The 22,638-nt window shown below is 36.7% G+C and overlaps 4 protein-coding genes across 4 annotated transcripts in view; 2 read left to right on the forward strand and 2 right to left on the reverse strand.

Annotated features, from left to right (window-relative positions):
- Positions 1–132: 132 nt before the first annotated feature.
- On the reverse strand, positions 133–12,957 carry LOC110411751 (Tetratricopeptide repeat (TPR)-like superfamily protein). The gene is made up of 23 exons (XM_021422056.2): positions 12,289–12,957; positions 11,953–12,014; positions 11,655–11,747; positions 10,513–10,585; positions 10,132–10,431; positions 9,974–10,038; positions 9,739–9,870; positions 9,529–9,570; positions 8,915–9,439; positions 8,671–8,828; positions 7,917–8,433; positions 7,621–7,683; positions 7,432–7,533; positions 6,182–6,502; positions 6,004–6,096; positions 5,807–5,908; positions 5,608–5,712; positions 5,025–5,158; positions 3,844–4,027; positions 3,444–3,575; positions 3,243–3,355; positions 2,800–2,878; positions 133–2,704 (listed from the first exon to the last, which is right to left on the reverse strand). Exons 1-23 carry the CDS (start codon positions 12,356–12,358, stop codon positions 581–583), a joined length of 5,589 nt encoding a protein of 1,862 aa, XP_021277731.1. The 5' UTR covers positions 12,359–12,957; the 3' UTR covers positions 133–580.
- Positions 12,958–16,003: 3,046 nt separating this feature from the next.
- Positions 16,004–16,623, reverse strand: LOC110411528 (uncharacterized). Its single transcript, XM_089782691.1, has 2 exons — positions 16,475–16,623; positions 16,004–16,370 (listed from the first exon to the last, which is right to left on the reverse strand). Exons 1-2 carry the CDS (start codon positions 16,603–16,605, stop codon positions 16,235–16,237), a joined length of 267 nt encoding a protein of 88 aa, XP_089638817.1. The 5' UTR covers positions 16,606–16,623; the 3' UTR covers positions 16,004–16,234.
- A 668-nt stretch (positions 16,624–17,291) lies between these two features.
- On the forward strand, positions 17,292–21,638 carry LOC110410877 (Transducin/WD40 repeat-like superfamily protein; the record flags this gene model as incomplete). The annotated part of the gene is given in 9 exon segments (XM_021420793.2): positions 17,292–17,658; positions 17,661–17,738; positions 17,741–17,836; positions 17,839–17,888; positions 17,890–17,936; positions 19,443–19,512; positions 20,584–20,821; positions 20,999–21,072; positions 21,159–21,638. Coding segments are annotated over 9 exon segments (1,074 nt in total), but the record flags the coding sequence as incomplete, so codon positions are not given.
- Positions 21,639–22,088: 450 nt separating this feature from the next.
- PRPL35 (Ribosomal protein L35) overlaps positions 22,089–22,638 on the forward strand; it is a 997-nt gene continuing 447 nt past the window's right edge. The window contains exon 1 of the mRNA XM_089782561.1: positions 22,089–22,514. Within this exon, the coding sequence (XP_089638687.1) occupies positions 22,245–22,514 (270 nt within the window). The 5' untranslated portion in view covers positions 22,089–22,244. The remainder of the gene's footprint in view (positions 22,515–22,638) is intronic.

Raw genomic sequence — 22,638 nt, forward strand, 5'->3', positions numbered from 1 at the left:
CACTTAAATCTTCATCATTTGTTATGGGTGATGCTAAACTTGAAGGCATACTCTTTTAATGCTGGAAAGCTAAAATCACACATGATATCGCTATTGCATTATATCTTACAGCAAAGAAAACTGAAGCTTTATTATAGTCAATTTTACATCAACTTATTGTTCCTAGGAAAACAACCTAGAAAAGGTACAAATCGTCCATGGTTCTTTATCTTTTCATTGACATCCAACAAAAGTGATGGCAGGAAAATAACCAAAAAATTTTGTGAAAGAAAAAAGGAGAACAGAAAGTACTAGTCATTGACGAACTACTCAACGGATGATGGTCATGGTATGTGCCTTTTGCATACCAGTCTCTCGACAAGCCTCCTTGTGCTGCAAAATCAACTGTATCAGAAAGTATTCACATCACTTCGGTTTACTGTCAAACATGTCACAAACTTTGCAAAATAAACTTCCCCATCCATAGCCCTGTCTTTAGTGGCTCTGCATTGTTTATCACTAGTTGTCTCTTGTAGCTGTAGTGATATATAGCCCTTGGCTATGAAAAATCACTTACTATCCAAAAATAATCTTGTTTTCTTCAACGTGTAACCTCAACAATCTCAGCTTCACCATCACTGTAATCTCCCCAACACTTGCTTGATTTTCCATGAACTTGTATTTCACAGCAAGCTTCTTTTGCCATAGTAACATCACCAGTCAGAGGAACCACATCTGCAGGCTTTCCTTCCTTTTCAGGCAGCATGTTTTCATTGTCTAAAGTTTGATCTTTTGGTGGTTTCTGCTCGGTTGGTTGATTTTCTCCTTCAACTTCTGAGGAGGAACTCTGAGCAGTCTGCTCCGCTACTGCTTCACTTTTGTTTTCAGCTCCAATATCAACAGTTACAACAGCTGGCAGTTCTACTGATCCTATTGGAGTTGCCAGAAATCCATTTTGAGTCACAGGAACACCATTTGGTGATGCCGGATAACCATTTGCTGCCACTGGGGACATGGGGTAACCATTTGGTGAAATTGGCATGCCATTTGGAGAAGCCAAAAATTCATTAGGGGAGACAGGGTAGCCATTGGGAACCCAAGGTTGGGCAGGCACAAACTCAGCTGCATGTGGGTTCATTATTCTTGGAGGACTGTAGTGGTTCCCTTCTCCAGAATGTTCACTGCTATTGTAGCTAGACTTGTTGCGTGGAACCCGATTTCCGGATCTGTTATAGCCTCCAGAGAGCCTTGGCCCATATGGAACTCTAGCTGTCGCAGATTGATGAGATGATCTACGGACAGGGCTGACTTGAAGCATAGGAGGTATATTCACTGGTGGGGGCAGGATTCCTCCATGATCCTTGAAACCAGGAACTGTAAGTGAGCTAAAAACTGGAATTGTGGATGGATTAAATGGGGGTGCAGCTGCAGAAAGTTTCTTTGTTGTCTCTTTACCAGTTTCTGCTTCATCTTGCTTTTCTCCTTCATTTGGCAACTGCCTAACACTCACTTCACCACCAGATGGCTCTTGAGAATCTTCATCTGCCACTTCTCCTGAGGGAATAGAGGCCTCTTTTTGTGGCAACTGAGCAGTATTATCAGTTACAACAGCCAGAGGTTCTGCATTGGAAGATGTAACTTGGCATTTGTCTAAAGATCCAGTTTCCAGTGCTTCAATTTTTAAACTAACACTATTTGAATCCTTGCAGGAATCAGAATTTGCAAATCCATTTGCAGCTTCTGTTTTTGTGGTTTCAACATCAGTTTTTACTTCAGCTCCAGCTTCTATATTTATGTCTTTAATTGCAGTGCCCTTTGTTTCCTCGAAAGCTTCAATCGCCACTGACTCCCTGTTCTGTGCTTTTTTATCTTCATTTGCGGTGCTTTTGATTTCTGTCTCAGAACCTAGAAACTCTTTTTCTCCAGTGGCTTCCAGAACTTCCTCCTTGGCAACCGTTAATGTTGCCACATCCCTAGGTGTGACATCTAGTGCTGCTGTCAATTGGCTTGCCTGAGAATTTTGTTCTGGGAGAGGATTTCCTTTTGGCAACTGCTCTGCCACTGCCTTTACAATTGTCCCAGGTGGGGCCAAAGCAACTTCCTTGTAGGAGAATAGTTTTCCAGCTGCCTGCACGCTGATCGGAGATGCCACTGGAGTAGGCTTGGTAACTTGATCAGTTGAAGCTGGGCTAGCTGGGGCTGATTTTGGGTTTACCAGTCTCTCCATTCCACCGGTTGTGTTGCTTGGGTTATTCAGCTTTGGACTGAAGCTTGAACTTTTAACAAACTTTGTTGAAGCAGGAGGACTAGGTCCAGCTGAAGCAGTAGGCTCATTGGGGTTTGTTCGTGGAGATGTGAAATTATTGGGTTTTCCTCGGTATCTTGAGGATTGGGACACATTCATAAAGTTTGTACTCAGTTTTGCTAGACTTGGCCTTCTTGAAGCAGAAGATTTACGAGCAGCAGGTGAACGACCTTTGGGAACAGCTTCTTGCCATCCTTCATCTGAGGTGTCATCCAGTTCTTGGTCATCATTTTTAATCAACACTGGCTGATCTGGGAGAAGTGAATCAGGTTTCTCATTACTTGATTCCATGAATTGAGCTTCAGATTTGTTTTCTTTATCACTTGAATTCTCCATAACAGGATAAGTTGGTGATGGAATCTCATCATTCTGGTATTCTTCTGGGACTGTCTCCAAGTTTTGGCCTGGTTTGCCCTTCATCTGTTTGTTGAAGGGAAAACTTCTCTTAGATATGTTGTCAATATGAAGATGATAAGTAACCAAAAGGACTTCCAGGGATTAGTTAGGTGACTAACCTTTGCACGGACTTTCTTTTGGGCATCTCTTGCTTTCATATCTGCATCTGGGGTTATATAATCCAAAAGGTCCGATACGCTGATCCAAAATGGGAAGCTATCATAAATAATTCTTACCAACACAAATAAAATTAAAAGAGAAAAGAGGTTGGGGGCAACTGGGTGACTTCACAATTAAATTTATCACAAATGTAAGAGGTTTCCTTGGGAGTAAATTATATCTTTTCAGGACACTTATTCATTCCAAAAAGGTTCTTGATCATTGCAAGTAAAAATGTCCAACAGCTTTAACAGAAAAATACAGGCCAACTAAAGATTAGGGAAACCTTTGAGCCTATGGTTCAAAAATTTCAACTGTGTTGAATTGGACAATGAATAATAAACCATCTATTGAACAACATGAACTGATGTTCAGCTACATATATTTTGCTTGTATATTATACCTTAAATGGCCTTTGCTGGAGATTGATGCATCGGGCTTAGGAGTACCATTACGTGCAGCTTCTTGCTGCTCAAGGGCCTTGGACTCAAAGTACTCAAGCCATGCAGCCGCATCCTATAGAAGACATAGGATATGGATCTGAGGACTGACAATCACTACAAAAAATGAGATATAATCATAAACTTATCAAACATCAAACTACCTGTGTGCGTAGGTCCTCAGACCCTAGTTTTGCCTGCAGTATTTGCAGGGTAGTTTGTTCATGCTGAACACTTAACGAGTAAGCTTCCATCAAAGAGAGAGCAATAGCAATGGCGTGGTAGCTGGCAGCAGTCTGTAGAAGCCAGAAATACATTAAACACAGACATTATTATTTCCAAGTCTACTTTCAGTTCAATTTAGATTGAGTTTTGTTTTTGGGTTAAATTTGATAAAAAGGAGCTCAACTTCATAATGCAAATCCAGATTTTAAGTTTCAGTTCATTCAGTGAATAGGTATTCATTCAAATTTAGCAACATAAATGACATGATTCAATCTAGTACATCGAATTGAATGATGAGCAGAGATTACTTTACTCTCAGTTGTTAATACGATAGTTTACCTGTATATGATCAGCTCCAAGTAGTCTTTGGTTGCATTTGAGAGCCTCATGGAGATATCTAAGAGCAACATGAACATTTCCCAACCCTTCTTCCATCATTGCTACATTAATATAGGTGGCTGCCGTATTTGGATGAGATGGCCCACACGTTAAGTGCAAAAGATACAATGCACGATTGACATACCTAGAATGAGAAAAGAAAAAAGTAAGCAAGAACTCTAATAATAAAAACATCCCTTGATGTTACTTGAGAATGAATTTCACCCTACAGAATAACAGAACTTTTGCGTTCTCAAAATCACGGGCTTTGCTTCTCAAGAACTATGTTTTACTTCTCATGTGGACAGCATCAAGTTTCAGTTTTTAGCTATCAATGTTAAGTTTTCCTACTAATCTCAAGCAACAATACTCCTGTGACACAAATACCATCATTGGAAAGGCTCATCCTCACTAACTTTCATATTTTATGAGGAATAATTCCCATGATTACCACAACATTGACATTTAGAAAGTTTGCAATTATATAACAATGGATGTTTATGAACTCCATTGTATTAGAATCTACACTCTTTAGGACATCAATAATATTCTCAAGAGAGTCTAAACCCAATTACATCTCAATTTTTATGGGACAAAATTTAATAAAATATATCATGATCCAGATTCTTCTGGCTGAGTTTATATGAAGTAATCACTTAGTTAACAATTGATTATGACTATTGCAATCATATTGTAGTTGATAAGAATTATCTTTCTAAAAGCTGCAATTCTTGATGCTATTGACGAAGCTACAATATATGTTTTACCACTACAAGAAATCCTAGGCACCATGAACAGAAAAAGGAAATAGCAATATCAGCTCTTAACAGTCATAACTCAAAAGTCATAACCTAACAACAACCCATTATGTGGCCAAGTAAATGGTATAGACTGTGCAGCATTGAGGATACCATATGAACATAAATTTTCTATACAGAAACTGCAAAATATAACTCATTGTTAAACCTCTCCTGATCAATAACATGCACCCTTTTGACAGAGAAATCACAAAGAGGATTATCTCACCAGGATAAGTTCCTTTCTGTTTCCACTAAGGCTTAGGACTAATTTTAGATCTCAAAATTAAAAACAAAGGAAGCTAAACCAAAAAAATTTTTAATTAAAATGATATAAAAGCATACTTCAAGGCTAACTCTGTATGTTGGAGGCGGTAGTAGAAGACAGCTAGGTCTCCATAACTTTTCATTGTATCTGGATGGTCAAGTCCAAGCTCTCTTTCATTTATATCCAATGCTTTCTGCTGATAAATGGTTGCCTACATAATTGAAAAACAGATAAGAAATCGCAAAACACTAGAATTATTAAATCTGGATAGAGATCACACAGAAGCATATGGCTAGAAACCAATCCTTGATTCAATACTGCCAAATTCAAATAAAGTAAATTTAAAAAAAGAATGACAACAGAGGTACCTAAGAAAAAAATACCAAAAAAAAAAAAGATGATATTCCACTTTATTCTATTTTATATCTTTTGATCATCAATGGATTTCCAATAGCATTCAAAGTTCTCAGTCCTTTAGTAAGCAATGCAGATAAATTTGACCATGTGTTGCATGCATAGAAATGTCCACATATAGCACCTGTACATTTGGCTTGGTGCATAATCGCCTTGCTCGAAGAGTAGGGTTTGAAACCACCCTTCCCCCAAATTTTAAAAAAAAAAAGAAAAAGAAAACGAAATGTCCACATAAAAAGCAAATACCTGATTGAAGTCTCCAGTATGGTAAAGCACAACAGCCAGAAGACTGTATGCTCCTGCTGTCATCCGATGGTAAGGACCACAGACTGACACAAGCTTTGAAAGTGCCTTCAAAATTCAGATATATTGGTTCAGTTTTTTATTTATGTTGCTGAAGAATAAAACCATTTAGAACAACACATAAAGGGATGCTTCCACATACCTTAGTGCCATAATTGACTGCATCCTCCAATTTACCTTTGTCCAGGGAAGTCTTAGATGATTCCAACAGTGTACGTCCATCAGCTGATGAACATGCAACATGCTGTGGGGAAAGAAACAATGTCACCAAGTCAAAGTCAAGTCAAATTGTCAGACAATTCATTGCCATTTTTATATTCCACTCAGTGGTTTATTTACCTTGTATACAGGGACCATGCTTATGATATCTGACTTCCTAAAAGGAGATGGAGTATCCATGTCATAGTCCCTAGGAACAAGGTCAAGCCCAACCTGAGAAATTATCATTTCATTTAGAAAATGGAGATGGAGAAACATTTATTCTGAGATTCCTCATACTATGTCAAGATGATTGTACCTTGTGGGACAGTCCACGAAGAATGGCAAATTTTCTCAGATCCTGGCAGCTTTCTGGTTTCCACTGCCACCCAAACCTCTTTGAAAGGAAAGTTTCCACCCATCTCCATTTTAATTTATCATCATTAATGATATCTATGTGACCATTCTCAATTAATGGTGTTCCCAACAATATATTTAAACATGCCGCTACTGAAGCAGCCAAGTCACTAACACTATCAACCGCTGATACAACAGCCTGCAACACGTGTTTATAGGCTCGAACAACCATTTCATGTATACAGAGTGATTGCACATGAGGCAACTTGTCTGCAAGCTCAACCTAAAATGATAGGAAAGAGGAAAAGATGGGAAGAAGAGAGAGGGGGGTTCAAAATTTCAGTCCTCGGTAGTAGCCATTAATATGTAATTATAAGAAAGCCAAGCTGCCTGTCCGCTGTCCAACTTAAATGAGATCAGATACTCTTCAAACATATTTTTCATTTCAAGACAGTTTGGACAAACTGACACTATAGACTATTTTGTCTAGTTAAAGTTGCCCCCACTCAGACAAAACTGTTTTTTTGTTCTTAGTAGATGAATGGTATAAAGGGAAGAAGAACAAATGTGATTAATAGTGCAAGAAATTCATGCCAAATATCTACACTTGCAAAAGGCATTGCAAAAGGCATTACTGATACTGTCTTTTAAATGTATTAATTGCCACAACTAGGTTGAAAAACAACTCAAAATTTGACACCATTCAGTAGAAATTATATTAATGGCATAGTAATAACTTTAGTCCTTTTAGTGGACACTGTTCAACATTACTCTGAAAGGTAAAAACGATTGAGACTCCACCTGTTTTCTTCTTTTTCTTTCTTGGTCTTTTGAGGGTGGATTGAATTAGTTCAAAAGAGATTCAGATTCACTATTCAAAAAAAATTATATTCTTTCAATATATCTTACCTAGTGACCTAATTTTTCTCCATATGATTTTTATCGTTTGGTTGACATATTTTCTAATAGACTGACAGAAGAAATTAATACTCTTATATTAGCTTTAACTATTTGCTGGTATAATTTGAGACCATTAGCACATTATTATTTTTTTGCTTCTTTATAAAACAGATTATCATTACTACTTGCTACAGTCATAAAGGTATGTATAACCTGGCTGTAATAGAAGTAATTATAAATTCAGATGATAATAATAAGAAAGATGGCGATGAGTTCTAAAAAAAAGGAAAAATGTTGAGATAAATTATTTACCACGCGTCCTAGAGAACACATTTGTAAACCCCTTGTATGCATAAAATCTGTCAAAGTCCTTCCATCAACTGGTGAAAGTTCAAGGGAGCCAAAATCTGCTACCTAAAAGATTTGAAGTCACACCAACTAGATGTATTAAGTCCACAACATATCAGAGAACAAGGAAATATTGATTGTTAAGGGACAAACCAGCTTTGGAAGAGCAGTATCAGCATAGTATTTATGTGCCATTTCAATCAACTCATCAGGCGACTGACATATGAACAAACCATAGAAACATTAATAACAAACTTAAAAAGAAAAATGACCTACAAGCAACTACGTTTTTTCTTTCTTTTGAGAGAGAGAGAGAGAGAGTGCTGCCTAATACATAAAAATTTTACAGGTTAAATTTTGGGGAAAAAGAACAGGTAAATAAGTTCAAAAAACTGATGGATGGATCAAATTCCGGACAGTCATTCTTTTGGGAATGTAGCAAGCTATACCTTAAGGTGAAGACCTGTTTCTGACTCTTTTAGTCGCAAATATGCTGCTTCGGGAAGCAGTTTCTTCCACATTGTTTGCATTTCTTCATCTTGCTTCTCTAGTTCCTTCTGATTACTGACTTCTGATTTCCTGTTCATATCAAGGTTGTTGCCTGGAGAAACCTCCTTACTATGTTCAGTTTTACCACCTTTTGTATCTGTTCTCTTTTTAATCTCCTTTAGTAATGCACCTTGCTTTCCAAGACCTTTCACGGCAGGCTCAGGCTTAGCATCTTCATTTTTCTTAGACTCGGTTTTCCCAGAAGCCTGATTTTGGAGGTGTTGTACCCAGCATGCTCCTAGCTCCCATCTGATAGACCTGGAGTTTTTAGAGGGTTCATCCTGCAACTTCTGCAAGCTATCTTCTAACACTTTCCTAACTGAAGCCCTAGCAGAATGTAAATTCTCAAAATCCACACTCTGTGATCGCTGAGCTGATGATTGAGGCGTGGATAACTTGTGCAATAACAATCTTAAGCTGAAAGGTATTTGTAAGAGAAAGACATTAATATCTCACAATCCTGTAGTGGACATAGATACCACTGCCATATCTAATTGTTTCAAAAGTATGTGCACATTTTCATTTGTGTGTGCATCCATATGTTTGATTCTTTTTGTGTGTTTGTGTTATTGAGGGATAGTTAGTGCATATAATATATCTTTGTGTATAGAATAAGAACTACTTGGTAATGAAAAGGACAAGAGATGAGCTTACCTATTGACATTTAGGGCATTGGCGCCTCCTTCAGGCTGGTCCTCAATGTCGATGTCCTGAGGAATAAGACTCCCCTTCCAATTTACTTCAGCTGAAACTTTTACTACAGCTGTGTGGCCACAGTGTCTGACAACCACAACACCTAACGTAGAAGTATCCTACAAGACAAAAAAAGTGATATCAGCAATAGATCCCCACCTTCTTAGTTCACCAAGTAAAAATTCAGAAGAAATAGTTCACTAACATGAACAGTTGCACTTTCATCAGCAGTTATGCCTTTAAGTAAATTTCTCTGAGCAAGCTCCTCTTCTGACATTCCAAGAACCCGACTCCCATCATTTTTACAATCCAATTTCACACTTGCATCAGGAACATCTCGCGTCACCTTAATAATCAAATCTCCCACTTTTTCTTCTTGCAAAATTGAAGCAGAAGGGTCACTTAAAGTATTCTGATTGGTTTCAATGATGTTCTTGATTGCTGCGACTGCTTTAAAAACTGAAACGTCGACAAATAAACTGTGAAGCAGAAAGGCTTTCCGATCTCGAATTTGCCTCTCTTCTGCTGTTTTGCAAGGCATTGCTGCCAAAATTGCAAACTCTTTTGCCCATTGCCTATTTTCATGTTTACTGTCTCTTCCTTGTCCACCTCCATTTCCTCCCCAGTTTTCATCTTCCACTGGAAGTGGGGGAAAAACTGATGGGTTATCCGCTACTACAGGTGGAACAACCCATGTATTTGCCCGAAAACCATAAGGTAGGTTGCCAAACTGAATTGTAAATGTAAAAAAAGAAAAAATTAAAACCATCTACTCTTATTAATATCAAAATGCAGCAACTCCACTGAAAATTTACATACTTTATTGTGCTCAGTGAAAGCTTTCATAAGAGCCTTGTACGCCTGCAAGGAAAAGTAGAGTTCCTTAAAACGAATACATTATGTACCCCCCAATAATAATAATAATAATAATAGTAATAGTAACAAATGCATTTTATAGAACAAGTAAACATCTCCAAGGGGATACCTAATGGAAAGAATTTGAACGAGAAGAGATGAAATGGAACTTACAGCATCAAAGACCCTGCTAATCTGCTGCAGAAGAGTGACCAGAGAGTGACACAGAAGAGGGCGCTTTCCGGCTGGGTAAAACCCTTTTCGAGAGGCAACTATGGTCACCGGTTTCCCACTACAAACTCGTACCTGCAAATATTGTTGGACCCCCAAAGAATCAAGTTAGCCCCCTATTTTTGAAAGCAAAAAAATACAATAAGACTTCAAAGTACAGAATCCCACTTTGACATACATCAATTTGGAAAAAGTCATCTTCTGTTTTATCCTCCAGGAATGGACGAGTTGATCTTCTAATATCTGCAATAACATAAATATATAAAAATGGAGTTTAACTTTGAAAAAAAAAATAGAATAAAACCAGTTAATGGCTACAAAGAAAAAAAGACTTACATTGGATAGGAGGGGTGAGGTAAGAGAAGGAGAAGAAATCGTAGAACTGGCCAAGCCGCGGCGGAGGACACATGGACATCACCGCCAGCGCCGCCGCTTCGGTTTTTTCCTTCGCCTTCGAGTTGTCGGAAGAATCACTCCCATGGCTTGGACCGTCATCGGCAGCAGCGGATTCCTTAGAGCCCGGTTCTTTAGGAACGGTTCGAGCGGCAGGTTTGGGCGAACCGAAGGAGGTTGTGCAGGCAACGATGTCGAGGAGTCGTCGGATGTGCGCGATCGCTAGCTCCTCCGTGTAGTCCGCTGCACCAATTTTTTCTTTTTCTTTAACAAGATATACTTTCTGGGGTATGAGAAATTGTGACCGCCGGATTAGGACGTTACCTTCGATGATGGAGAGGTGGCATGGTTTGAGGGAAGCGATGTCGACGGAGTCCTTGAGTTGAGGTCCTCGTACCTGTAGGGGATTTCGCGCGCGAGATATCAGACCGTTAATTTCACTTGAGTCTGGTTGTTAATTCCGTTAGAAAGAATCATTCCTGGGTCCATTCCAACTCAATTTCCATTTTTATTAAATTTTTTGTTAAAGATGAACAGAAAAGAAATTTATAAATCAAATTTAAAACTGCACAAGATGAATTATTTTGCAATTTATCATTTTACTAACATTAATCAGATTTAAAAATATATAATATATAAACATCGTATACTTATTAATAAATTAAATATTTATATACATATTTTAATTTAATCATAAATATTTTAAAAATTTGAGCTTATGGGGTAATGGCAAACCCTGTGATCAGGGAGAACTCCCGGTAAACTTTTAGTCCTATTCTATTTCCATTTGAACGTGACACCATTAAATTAAAATTTAAAAAAAAAACAGTAAGCTAATACACTTCCTCTTTTAAAGAAAACGGCAAAAAAAAAAAAATAAATTGGGGTTAAATTCCTGACAAATGAATGTAGAATTTCTTTCTTCATTCCTTCCACGTGTCATTCAGTTATTTGTTAAAGAATTTTATATCTAATAATAATCTATTATTTTTTAAATATATCACATGATTAATTATAAACATGATGCAATACTCAAGTAGTAATAAATAAGAGTAACTAAATTATATTTCTTTTTTATTGAAGAATTCCTAAAGTTAATGACGCTTGAAAATGTGAAAAGAAGCTAGATATCTCAATGAAAATAAACTCAGAGCGTTGATGGGCAATTGGGTAAGGACCACAGCTCAGGAATTTAGGATTTAACGGAGCCAGTGGTTACAAAAAGGGGACATTTATTTCTTTGGTAAACGGCCGGCGGGTCCAGTTTTTGGGTGATGGGGATGCCATTCTCAAACTAGAAAGCTAACCTCAGGTTCACATAGTTTTTAACACTAAAATGTTGTGCACGAGAATTGCAAGAAAAAGAAGAAGAAAATTATTTATGCATGTGCAAAACACGTGATTTAAAATGCAGGAAAATAAAAAAAATTTTTTTTTTAAAAAAAATGTGTGTTTATAATACCTACCTCGTGAGATATGGAGATGTTGGTCAAATGACATGTCTCGACGTGGACCCCTAAAAGCTTTCTTACATCCAAGATCCTGTCCGTCGATATCCCCTGAATAAAACCACGCCCATTCGTGGGAAACCATAATTCATACCTCTAACCAAAATTAAGAACTAAATGTGACAAATACACATGTTATATATATATTGCATTTCTTAAGCATATATATATATATATAAGGCATGAAATATCATTATGTATTGTTAAACAAATTGGTAAGATCGGGATACATACATATAGATAGATAGATGGATACCTTGAGAGTGACTTGGGATTCCTCTGGTGTTTCGACGGTGATTTCGATTACAGTCGGCAAAACTGTTGAGACAATGGAGCATACGAGATAAGGTTTCAGAAAATGGAAGTAGAAAGTATATAATATCATAAGCAAAAAAATTTGAACCAGACGTTTTTGAATTGGTATGACTCGTCAAACCAACAAACGCCAATCAAACAAACATAGGTATAAGTTTAATTAGAGGTTATTTCCTTGGGTTTTCCTCCTAATTTTTCTTAGCAACCAAACAGTTACTAACTCTATAGGAGAAGAAATGGAAAGAAAAGGGAGAGAGAGTTCAAGGAGAGGAAACACCTTTCTCTTCTTTCTTCTTCTTCTCACCCTTGGCTTTGTGTGGTTTTGTCTTGCCTGTCTTGGGAGCCATTGTGCACCACAAGTGTGGGATTGCTTATAAAGATGCAAGTGTTGAATGTTTCAATCCGTTCTTTGACGATAATAACTATGACCCAGATTGAATTTATCGACTAAATTTCTCTGCATGCAAATTTTGAGAGAAATCTCCGTCCAACACTCAAAAAACTTTTCTGTTCATAGTAAAGGATAAGAAAAACCGGAAAGTTACTTGAAAGTGGACAGTAAAATCTCAGCACAAAAAACTCAAAAGTTTCAATAAAGAAACAGATATATAGAACAGCTAAACAAGAGAGAAGAAAATTATGAAACTGCTGGAAGCAGCTCAAGCAAAAACCAATAGCAATGTGAATTAACTAGAGCATTGAATGAGCAGCAGATGAGATATTGTGATGTGATTGTTTATGGTTTTTCTGAATTGAATCATGGGTTTTAATTAAAGGCACTTAAAAGAGCTGGAAAGGAGATTTTACATGGTGAAGGAATAAGAGGGAATATGATATTGGTGAGCATCAGGGGAAAACTAAAACGTGCAAGTGAAAGAAAGAAAAGCTGGGGACAAGGGGAGAGAATGAGAGAGATAGGAGAGTACTGTTGCTCGGGAAGAGGATATAGAGAGAGAGAGGGAAAAGAGAGAGAGGTGGATAGGATAAGGTAAGCCAGGTGCTTTCTTGTACACAAGCAAACCAGAATGTAAGGCTAGCAATTTCAGACCTCTCATTTTTCTCCCCCTTCCTGAACACCTCATCATCTCTCATTCTCTAATTTTTATTTGATTTTGACTCTTTTCTTTTTCTTTTCGTTTTTTCCATTCCTCTAGATTTTGGAAGGTTGTCATTCCAAAGTAGAAACAACTGATCGAAGGGTTATCAGCATCTACTAGGTTGGAATTGGTTGACTGAAATTTCAATCCAATGGATACGTGACACACTGATTACTCGCTATACATAGCTAGCCAGCTGCTGAATGTTTACTTTTGTATGCAATCATGTGAAGTCAGAGAGATACTGTACACACAAGGATTGTCATTAAATTTCCCCCTAATTAAACACCTACTACATATTCACGAAACAAACCATTAATTTCATAGCTAAAAGCAATGAACAAAACTCTTTCTGTAATATGTTGATGACTTCAAGGGATCTAATCTTTAGTCTGTCGGATTTGATGTTCTTTTTTTGGTAAATGGCTCTCTTAAGTTATCCTAGATATGGAATAGAAAATCTAAGATAGTATTACAAGGGAAGATTTTCTTTCTGTTTTTTTTTTGGGGGGTAAAACATAGAATTTGTGTATTACGGCTGATGCGTGGTCAAAGCAGAAGCTTAAGGAAGACAAGACATGATCTTAGAATGAAAATGTGGAAAGATAAGATGAGTGTGTTGCATATTATTTCAAGTGCACTGCCACGTGCATGGCTACAAAAAAAAACCAAACATAATATTTATGAACAAAAAGACCTAAATATTTTCCCTATATATATATATATATATATATATCCTTCTTTCGTGAATTTCCTCTATAATATTTGGACAAACTAAAGTTTCAAAACCCGGCTAGACGACGACATCGTTAGGTTTGATGTGGTTCAAATCCTACCATTTGACCTTCATCTTGTCTTGAACTCTTTCAATTAAATGATTGATTTGTTAGTTTGATTATTTCTCTCTTTACAAAGGATTTTGATCTAGCTTTTGTTTCGAATCTAATCTTATAGATCTCTTTTTTTTAAAAAGATAATTCTAATGATTTCATTGCTCAAGAAAAAGTATAGAAAAAAAAAATGCAGCATAGCCCATGCAAGACAATTACCCTGGATTGACTTGCCCTGCGTATGGTAAAGATAAAGCAAAATAACTGATGCTGCTGTCAACGGGATGAACCTAGAGGCAGCATTAAAGACAAGCTTCCCTTAGGCAACCAGAAAATAACCCAAGGAGCAAAACAGATTCATCCCCCTCATTCCGTTACCATCTTCACCGGATCAGGACCACCAGCATCAACAGCCATCCACACCAAGGCACATAGTCAACAATACCAAGCAGATTTCTCCTTTAGATACGGAACTGAAGCAGGCACATAGTCCCCTGCGTAAAAACCATCCAAGCCAAAAATTTTCTTGTGTAGATTCTTGCAACAACCATATACCTAATCTTATAAATCTTACTCTATCCGTTTGAAGAAGTTATTTATTGGTTAATTATTCAAGTATATATATGCATCAGATCCTCATAATACCTTCTCCCCTGGATAGATGAGCTTATAGCAATGGAGACAGAGGATCGAAACAAAAAGGCAGTGAACTCTAGCAGCGCACGTAACATGTTCAAGTTTCAAAATGCTCAACATACAGAATGGCATAACTACATGCATAAACACAATGTATGCAGCAAACAATTCACCAAATGAACACCTTATGCAGTTATATCGTCTGCTTATTTCACTGTTATCTTGTTCGTAGTTCGAGACATGAGGGAGGAAAGGGAAGAATAGGATTAGCCGACTTCAAATGAGAAAGTTGGCTAACTCTTGGTGTTTGTTCGCAGACATTAGGACCGCAAACGTCTCGTTCTATATTGTGGTTGCCTTCTTGAGGCTATACCAGCAAAAGTGTTACCTTCCGCACCAACACCGATACCAATTTGTAAAGTATTATCTATTTTAATTTACTTTGGTATTAGTTAAAATGTTATAATTTATATCAATTTGTAAGGTATTGTTCATTTTGATTCGATTTTATTCACAAAAAATACCTCACAAGTTGAAGATGGTTTACTTAGCTCCTCATTAAGAGCTTTTCTTTGATGTGCTTGTCTTTAGTGACACATCGCTAATATTTTGAAATTTACTTTGATAACAACTGTCACAATCCACACCACCACCAACTTACTCTGGTATTAACTGTAGTTGAAGATGGTGTAAATCATTTAATCCCTAATGCTACTTTAGTACAAAGTTGATGTGGAGTTTATAGTTTCTTTCTAGAACCATAACAATCTCTTTTAATGTTTCGATAAAAGTTTTTTTTTGATGTAAGATTCACATAACTTGCCATTAGACTATAACACTAAACCCTTATTACTTAACTACAAAGCTAGTAAATTAATTTGTATCTTTAATATTTTTGTTATTTACATTTTATTTTTTAAAAAAAAATTAATTATGATAAAGAAAAAAATTATAATTAATTAAAAATGAAAAAATCATTAAAAATGTAACGATCTTATAACAGAATTAATATATGTAAATCTAAAACCATGCATTTTATAATTTATAAATTAAATTACATGTTTTTTTAATGTATAATATTCCAGAATGTTTTTTTTTTAGAGCAAAAAACGAGAAATAAAAACAGAAACAAAATAGAGTTAAAAAAAAAATTCACATTTAAGTATTTAATTTAATGATATAAAATATATCTCTTTATTCAAAAACAAATAAATTCATTGATCTCCATCCCCGATAAAATAAAATTGTTGGCATCAATCTCTGAAGGAGCAGTGGGATCGGATCCCATTTTTCCCTTTAAAAATGGCTATTGTGTCGAACAGCATCTGGAACTTTTATTAAGACGCTATTTGGTTAATATTTTTGCTTTTTATTTTTTATTTGGTAAAAATGGATAATAAAAAAACAACAGTTTGGTTTTTCCCTTTCATTTTATCTGAGAAGGAAAATTGCAGAAAGTTCCAGCAACGTTTGGTAGCACATTGAATACTTCATACAGGATGCAATGGTTCAAGTATATACTGGCAGTACCTTCTGTTCTGTCTGTACGCTTCTAACTTGTAGAGTCGTAGCTCTTGAACTTTTAAGCTATTATTCCGACTACATGGCAGTGTTCTTTTGTTATAACTCAGAATGCTATCTTCCTAGCCCAACCCAACAGTCAAGTCTCAGCAGAGTCCTTGGAAAAAGAAAATATGAGAAAGATACACAGAGGAACAACTACAAAGGCAGCAATCTTTAGCAGGTCCTCAACCTCCTTTGAGATCACTCCAATCCTTGACCAATCCCCACTATACCTGTGCTTACACAATTTGTTGCATGTATATATAAAAGATGGATTTGACCAGTAAATTGAGGTGATCCAAGATTTTGAAGGGAGCAAAGAAAGAAGAAATGTTACCCAGCATCAATGAAGCCAAGTCCAAACACAGCAACCAGAGACCTAGCCAGAATTGTGTTGGAAACCCTGAGTGGGAAAATGGGTTGCTGCTGAGTTCTTGAACTTTCTGGCGGATCTTTCCTTTTAGTCATTTTGGTAACAAGTCTTCTGCCAATTCTCCTCACAAAGATAAGAGTCGATGCTTTTGAAGACAAGGCTTTTGTGTATCACCAGCATTTCCCCTCCAATGAAAAACGCCCATCACCCTATCCATTCAAATCCTCTACCACAAGGCCGTTTATGTAATTTCACAGAAGTTTCAACGACCAGAAACGTATATATACATGCTTTCATGTCTCTCTCTCTCTCTCTCTATATATATATATATATATATAATGGATAATTGAGAATTTGTATTTATTTAAAGATAAGCAAGAATTGAGCATTAGCAATTTTACATAAATAATAAGTTTCTTAAAATATTGTAACAAAAAAAGTTTACTAAACAATAAAAGAATATTAGAGAACTGCGAGTTTTAAAATTCAGGACGATTTTAAACTGGAAAAGAAAAATAGAGAATCAAATTTAAATAATTTAAATTTTAAAATAATCGAAATGCTAATTTAAAAACTGAAAATGATTCAGGGAGCGTTTGGCTCCTCACCGCACCGCCCGTGCTGGCAAATGTCACTTTAAATCAAATTCGACCCGACCTAAAGCCCTTGCCTTCCCTCCTTCCACCCAAAACCCCTTCCTCCAAAACACTCACCATTTCCCCTTCCTTGTAAAATTACAACCCCCCTTCCCCCTTTTAAAACCCCTTAAAATTCTTGAAACAATGGGCATTGCAGGACCCGAAACCCCTCACAAGTCCATAGAATCCCGCAATCTAAGTACATTGACGCCGTCCGCTGGCTCCCGCCGGTTTCCGCCTTCGACAGATTCGCAGCCATTGCGTATTTCGACACGGATTCCAACTCTCCCTCTATCGAAATCCACTGTCTGAACTCGAGCGTACAAAACCCATCTCCAACCTTAATCCCTCAATCATCATGGACTCCACCTTCCCGCATTTCATCCCTCAGGACCGCCCAATCCACCCCCCAACCCATCCTCGCTGCCGCTACTTTCTCGGGCTCGCTTCACATTTTGGTCTCCGATTTGATAAAGGGAGCGGTGATCGAATCTGAGGCGTCGATTTCCGGGACGAGTTTCATATAGGGCATGTGGCGGCCGTGGATTTGAGGGAGAGTGGGAGTGAGTGCGTGAGTGTTGGGGAAGATGGAGGGTTAATTTGGTGAGTGTCGTTGGGAATTCTTCGAAGCTGAGTTACCGAAGAATTTTCGACGCGAATGGGCTAGTGGGTTATACAGCGGTTAGGTGGCGTCCCCGAGTGAGTTTGTGACTGGTGGGTTTGGCTTTGGTTTACAGTGGGGATCAGAGGAGGTCTGGTGGACCTGTTTCACAGTTTAAGGGGAACTGGTGAGTGGATTTGCTTGGTTTTGTTGTGAAACAAGAATTATGTTGTTGAATGTAGTGATATAGCTTATAATGATTTTAACAAATTTTACTTTGCATTTATGCAATGTTATGTGATTAGCCAATTTCTCTTAGCATGTGGGTAGAAATAAAATTGATGCTCTTCACCATGGAGGTCAATTTGGCAATAATTCTGGTGTTGCATATGCTTTTATTATGTTGTTATCAGTTGCTTCCTAAGTTGCATGTTAATGGGCTTTTTATGATTTTTGATATGTTTCGGAATTATGACAGTAGTTGGACAAATTCTATAATTTATATGATATTAGTCGGATAATTTGATGATCTGAAAAATGGAGGCTCCATTGTCCATTGGTGTCTTTTGATGCTCATAAGGATTGTCTATGTGAATTGTAACACCACAGTGTTAACTGAGAGATTTATCAGAATTATGACAGTAGTTGGACAAATTCTATAATTTATATGATATTAGTAGGATAATTTGATGATCTGAAAAATGGAGGCTCCATTGTCCATTGGTGTCTTTTGATGCTCATAAGGATTGTCTATGTGAATTGTAACACCACAGTGTAAACTGAGAGATTTATCAAAAGCATTTTGCAATAATGAATGGTAATAGAAATATGTATTTTTTGTAATTGGAGTTTTAGACATTAGGTTATTGCAACATTTTTTTTATTAGCTATCAAGATTGGAGCATTTATGTTGAAGTTATAAAGGAGTTCTTCCTAATAAGAATTATGCATCTGTTTTCTACACAACAAGTCAACAACATATTATTGGTATGTGGTTATGAGTTATGAAATCAGTAATTTGTCTATGAAGATAGCTGCTGCTGGTTATGTTTGGATGAGATTCAATATAGCCTTCAAATAGGTACCACAGCACTGTCACCATGTCAGTGCTGCTGGATGCTGTGGTATTCACATTGCTGCCTTCACCACAATGTAACCCTATTTTTGCTTTTGCTGGCCATCCTACTTTTCCACAGTTAATCTTCCGCGGGCCTTTTAACGAGGCAGCTTTGAGTGTCCTTCACTGTCAACATCACCTCATTATCAATGTAGGTACATGCAACTATACACACACGTCTAGGTGGAAACTCTGTGAATAATGTGACAGAAGGGAAAACTAATTATATCCAAAGGGTTCCTCCCTGTTGGCAATTGGCTTCCATTTGATGATAGAAAAGTTATGGTCTTTGGTTATTGTAGATGACTTGAAAACCTGTACAAACAGATTTTCTCTTGGCATTTCAGTTTTATAGGATTGGTTTGGCTGCATCTTTTTGAACCTTTAGAAGGGGAAAACTGTCTGGGTCACTTCTCTCCTTTTGTCTTATGAACTTTTTGAGTATCTGTGCTTCTTAAAGGAATATTCAAATGGCTCATTAACCGCGATCATGATGTTTACAACTGATAGATTAAACATGCTTACCATGCTACCATATTAAATGATGTATTCTTTTAATGGTTGGTTATCTTGCAGGTGTCAAGGAAAAACATCTGGAATTGTACACTCGATTGATATTCATCCATCACGGAAGCACACTTGTCTGGTAAGATGGCTTTTCCTTTCTCAATGTTTTAGTTCTACATTGTAGCAATTAATTTATTAATACTGGTATCAGTGATATATTTTTGGTTTCTCTTTTACTATTCTTATCTTTTGGTGAAATGACTACTAACATATGAGATAAATTAACTGTTCCTTTTCTTTCTTTTTCTTCTTCAAAAGAGGGGGAAAAGAAGAAAGAGAGACAAAAAACAGCCTCTTTCTCTCTTTTTTACTTTCTAAATTTTTTTTGTTAGCATCTGGTATTTTTCCCTTTTCTATTGTAAAAAGATTATAAAATAAAGAAGAATAAGAGGAAGAAAGGATAGAAAACCGGCCTTTATCTTTCTTCCTCTTTCTTATTTTCTGAATAACTTGCTGATTAGATCTGGTAGTTTTTTGGTATCTCTACTTTCTTTGTAAATGTTGTTGCTGATAGAAGTTGCATAAACAATATGGGTGATTATTTTAAAGGGTAGCAACAGTTAATATTAGCTGTTGCTAGGTTGTACTGGACCATGTAGTAATTGGTGGAATTATTTGTTGCTGTTTGCTGCTGGCATAAGCAGTAGATAGTTGAACATTCTTATGTACAATAAATAAAGGATGAGGACCATACTTTGTTAGATAAAATGATTTTTTAACATTAATGTTAATTGTATTGAATTCTGTGCATGCAATTGATCATTAATTTTTTGGCTACATAGTTGTTCAGTTCATACAACATTTTAGTTCTTTCTTATGTATTTAAGCAATAGGGAGAGTTATATGAACTACAAAGTGATGTCCTGAGGTGCTATTCCAACCAAGGTTATTCATTCTTTGTGATGTCAGTATATTACCTCATTTTAACTGTTTCTTAAGAAAAGATTTAAATCTGATCTGTTTACCTGCATGAAAACCATGTTGAGAAAAACTTTAAGAGGTTATTTTTTATCAAATTGAAATTGCTGTTTGTTGGATTCTTTAATGGCTACTCCATATCCATGCTAGCCTTCTCTTCAAACTAAGATTTTAACATTTTCTATTTGCTTGAGGTCTTGTGCTGATTTTCAATCTTTCTAAGATTTTTTAGGCAGGAGGCTCGTCAGGGACTGTATTTGCTTGGGATCTTCGTGCACAACAACAGCCTATTGTTCTTTCTGGTGGAGGGACAGGTCAGACTGTCCTGCCTTTGCTATCTGAAAGTGAGGTTTGGGAAGTTCAGTATGACCGCTACACAAGGTCTTCGAACATTAACAACATCTCCTCCACACGAATTCTACCTGTTATGATCTGTTCAGAAGATGGCATTCTTGCCGTTATAGAACAAGGTAAGCAGTTTTTTAAGCAAGTATTGTTGAATTATCATCTGTAGCTAGGGCAGACTGATAGTTAAGGATGAGATATATTAATTTGTATTTGGATTGATCTGATGAATGCTACGTTTTATCCTTTTCTTCAAGGATTCACATGTGACTAACATGCATAATATGCTATCAACTGCATAGGTGAAGAACCTGTTGAGCTGTTAGCGGAACCCTGTGCCATCAATAGCTTTGACATTGACCAGCAGAACCCCTCGGTAAATAGAAACTTGACTATCCCACTGGATTTCAACTCTAAAAAGCATAAATTATGTTTCTTACAGTTATATGCAATATCATGCAGGATGTTATATGTAGCTTGGAGTGGGAATCTATAGCCATATTGACAAGGTCGTAATATTAAGAAATAGACACAAAAGACAGGAAAGAGACAATGTTAGCATAGAATTTATCAATGCTTTCTGTGAGCTGTAACATGAGGCGACTGAATTTCATCCCGTCATTCTTCACCTTTGTGGGAGTGGAACAACTAAGGTTTTTGGTTCGCAAAGTTGACATGCTGTGAATGTAACACCCAGAAACTGGAATGGGCTGTTGTTTTCTTTTGGCCTGCACAATGCAGATGATGTACTCTGAAGTTATTTGTGTTCAATATAACCATGCAACAAGTGAGGGTGATTTGTCTTAATAGATGTGTAAGGAAGAAAGCTCAATCGCCCATTTAATGGGTTGATGCAGACAAAACCCGAACCAAGGGTATTGCTCTCAACTATGTTCTCAAGATTGATGTCTATAATTATAAAAAATCCCATGCCTTCAATAATTACAATGAGATTGAACCCTTTTTCTATTAAACCATATCTTTTACTTTTGGTAGAGTAGATATTATCTTTTTGTTGCTTTATTCTGTGATTAAGTTGAATAGAAAATTGGAAGAGGAAATGCCATCCATGAAATGTTTATTTTGCAGGTTGAGATTTTTTTATTTCCTTCTTAATAAAAATTATTTAATATTATTATTTGTCACTGGTAATTTTATGAAAAAATAATATTCATAGATATTTATTTATTCTAAGGTTTTATAAATGAATATTTTAAGCATACTTTTTATAATTATTATAATAAATAATATATATTCTTTAAATATATATTAAAATTTATCACATAAATTATCAACTACTGTCTCTATGTAAAAGTGTTACTAACATTTCTCTGCATAGAACAGGGAGAGGTAAAAGTTTTGGAATCAAACGCATTACAGCCACAAACGCCCACGTTCCGCTGGTCCATGACATTCCATGAGGATGCAATGTCAAGGCTGCACTTTTCCGTTCTATCCAAACCCACTTCCTCCCACGTAAATGCAATTACCAATCCCCTCCCACAAGTATAACCTTAGCCTCAACGAAACAACACTCATCAATCATCAATGGCTTCTTCTCTGAATTTAACGACCATGTCTTTTAATTTACCGTTTTGCCATTCTTACCACCCCTCCTCCACTCGACTCTCGCGCGGCTCACTCCATCTCCCTCAATTCAACAAGTTGGGCAAGGCCTTGAAACTGAGTTCCACTCAGAGCATTTCTGGGTTCCCTTCATTTGTTTCCCATAAGCTTTGCACTATCACCCCTGCCCCTCAAAGACTCCAATCTTTCACTGTCTTTGCTGCTAAAGGCTACAAAATGAAAACCCACAAGGTACTTCTCTCTTTCTTCTCTATTGACTCCTTACAAAACAAAGGAAATATTACATTTTTTAAGCATTATTTTTCTGTTATTATATCAAACAATATTATAAATTTGGTTGGTGTATTGAGTTAAA

Source organism: Theobroma umbraticum, unplaced genomic scaffold (assembly GCF_002168275.2).
Source record: "Theobroma umbraticum cultivar Fairchild unplaced genomic scaffold, ASM216827v3 scaffold_56.0, whole genome shotgun sequence".
NCBI lineage: Eukaryota > Viridiplantae > Streptophyta > Magnoliopsida > Malvales > Malvaceae > Theobroma > Theobroma umbraticum.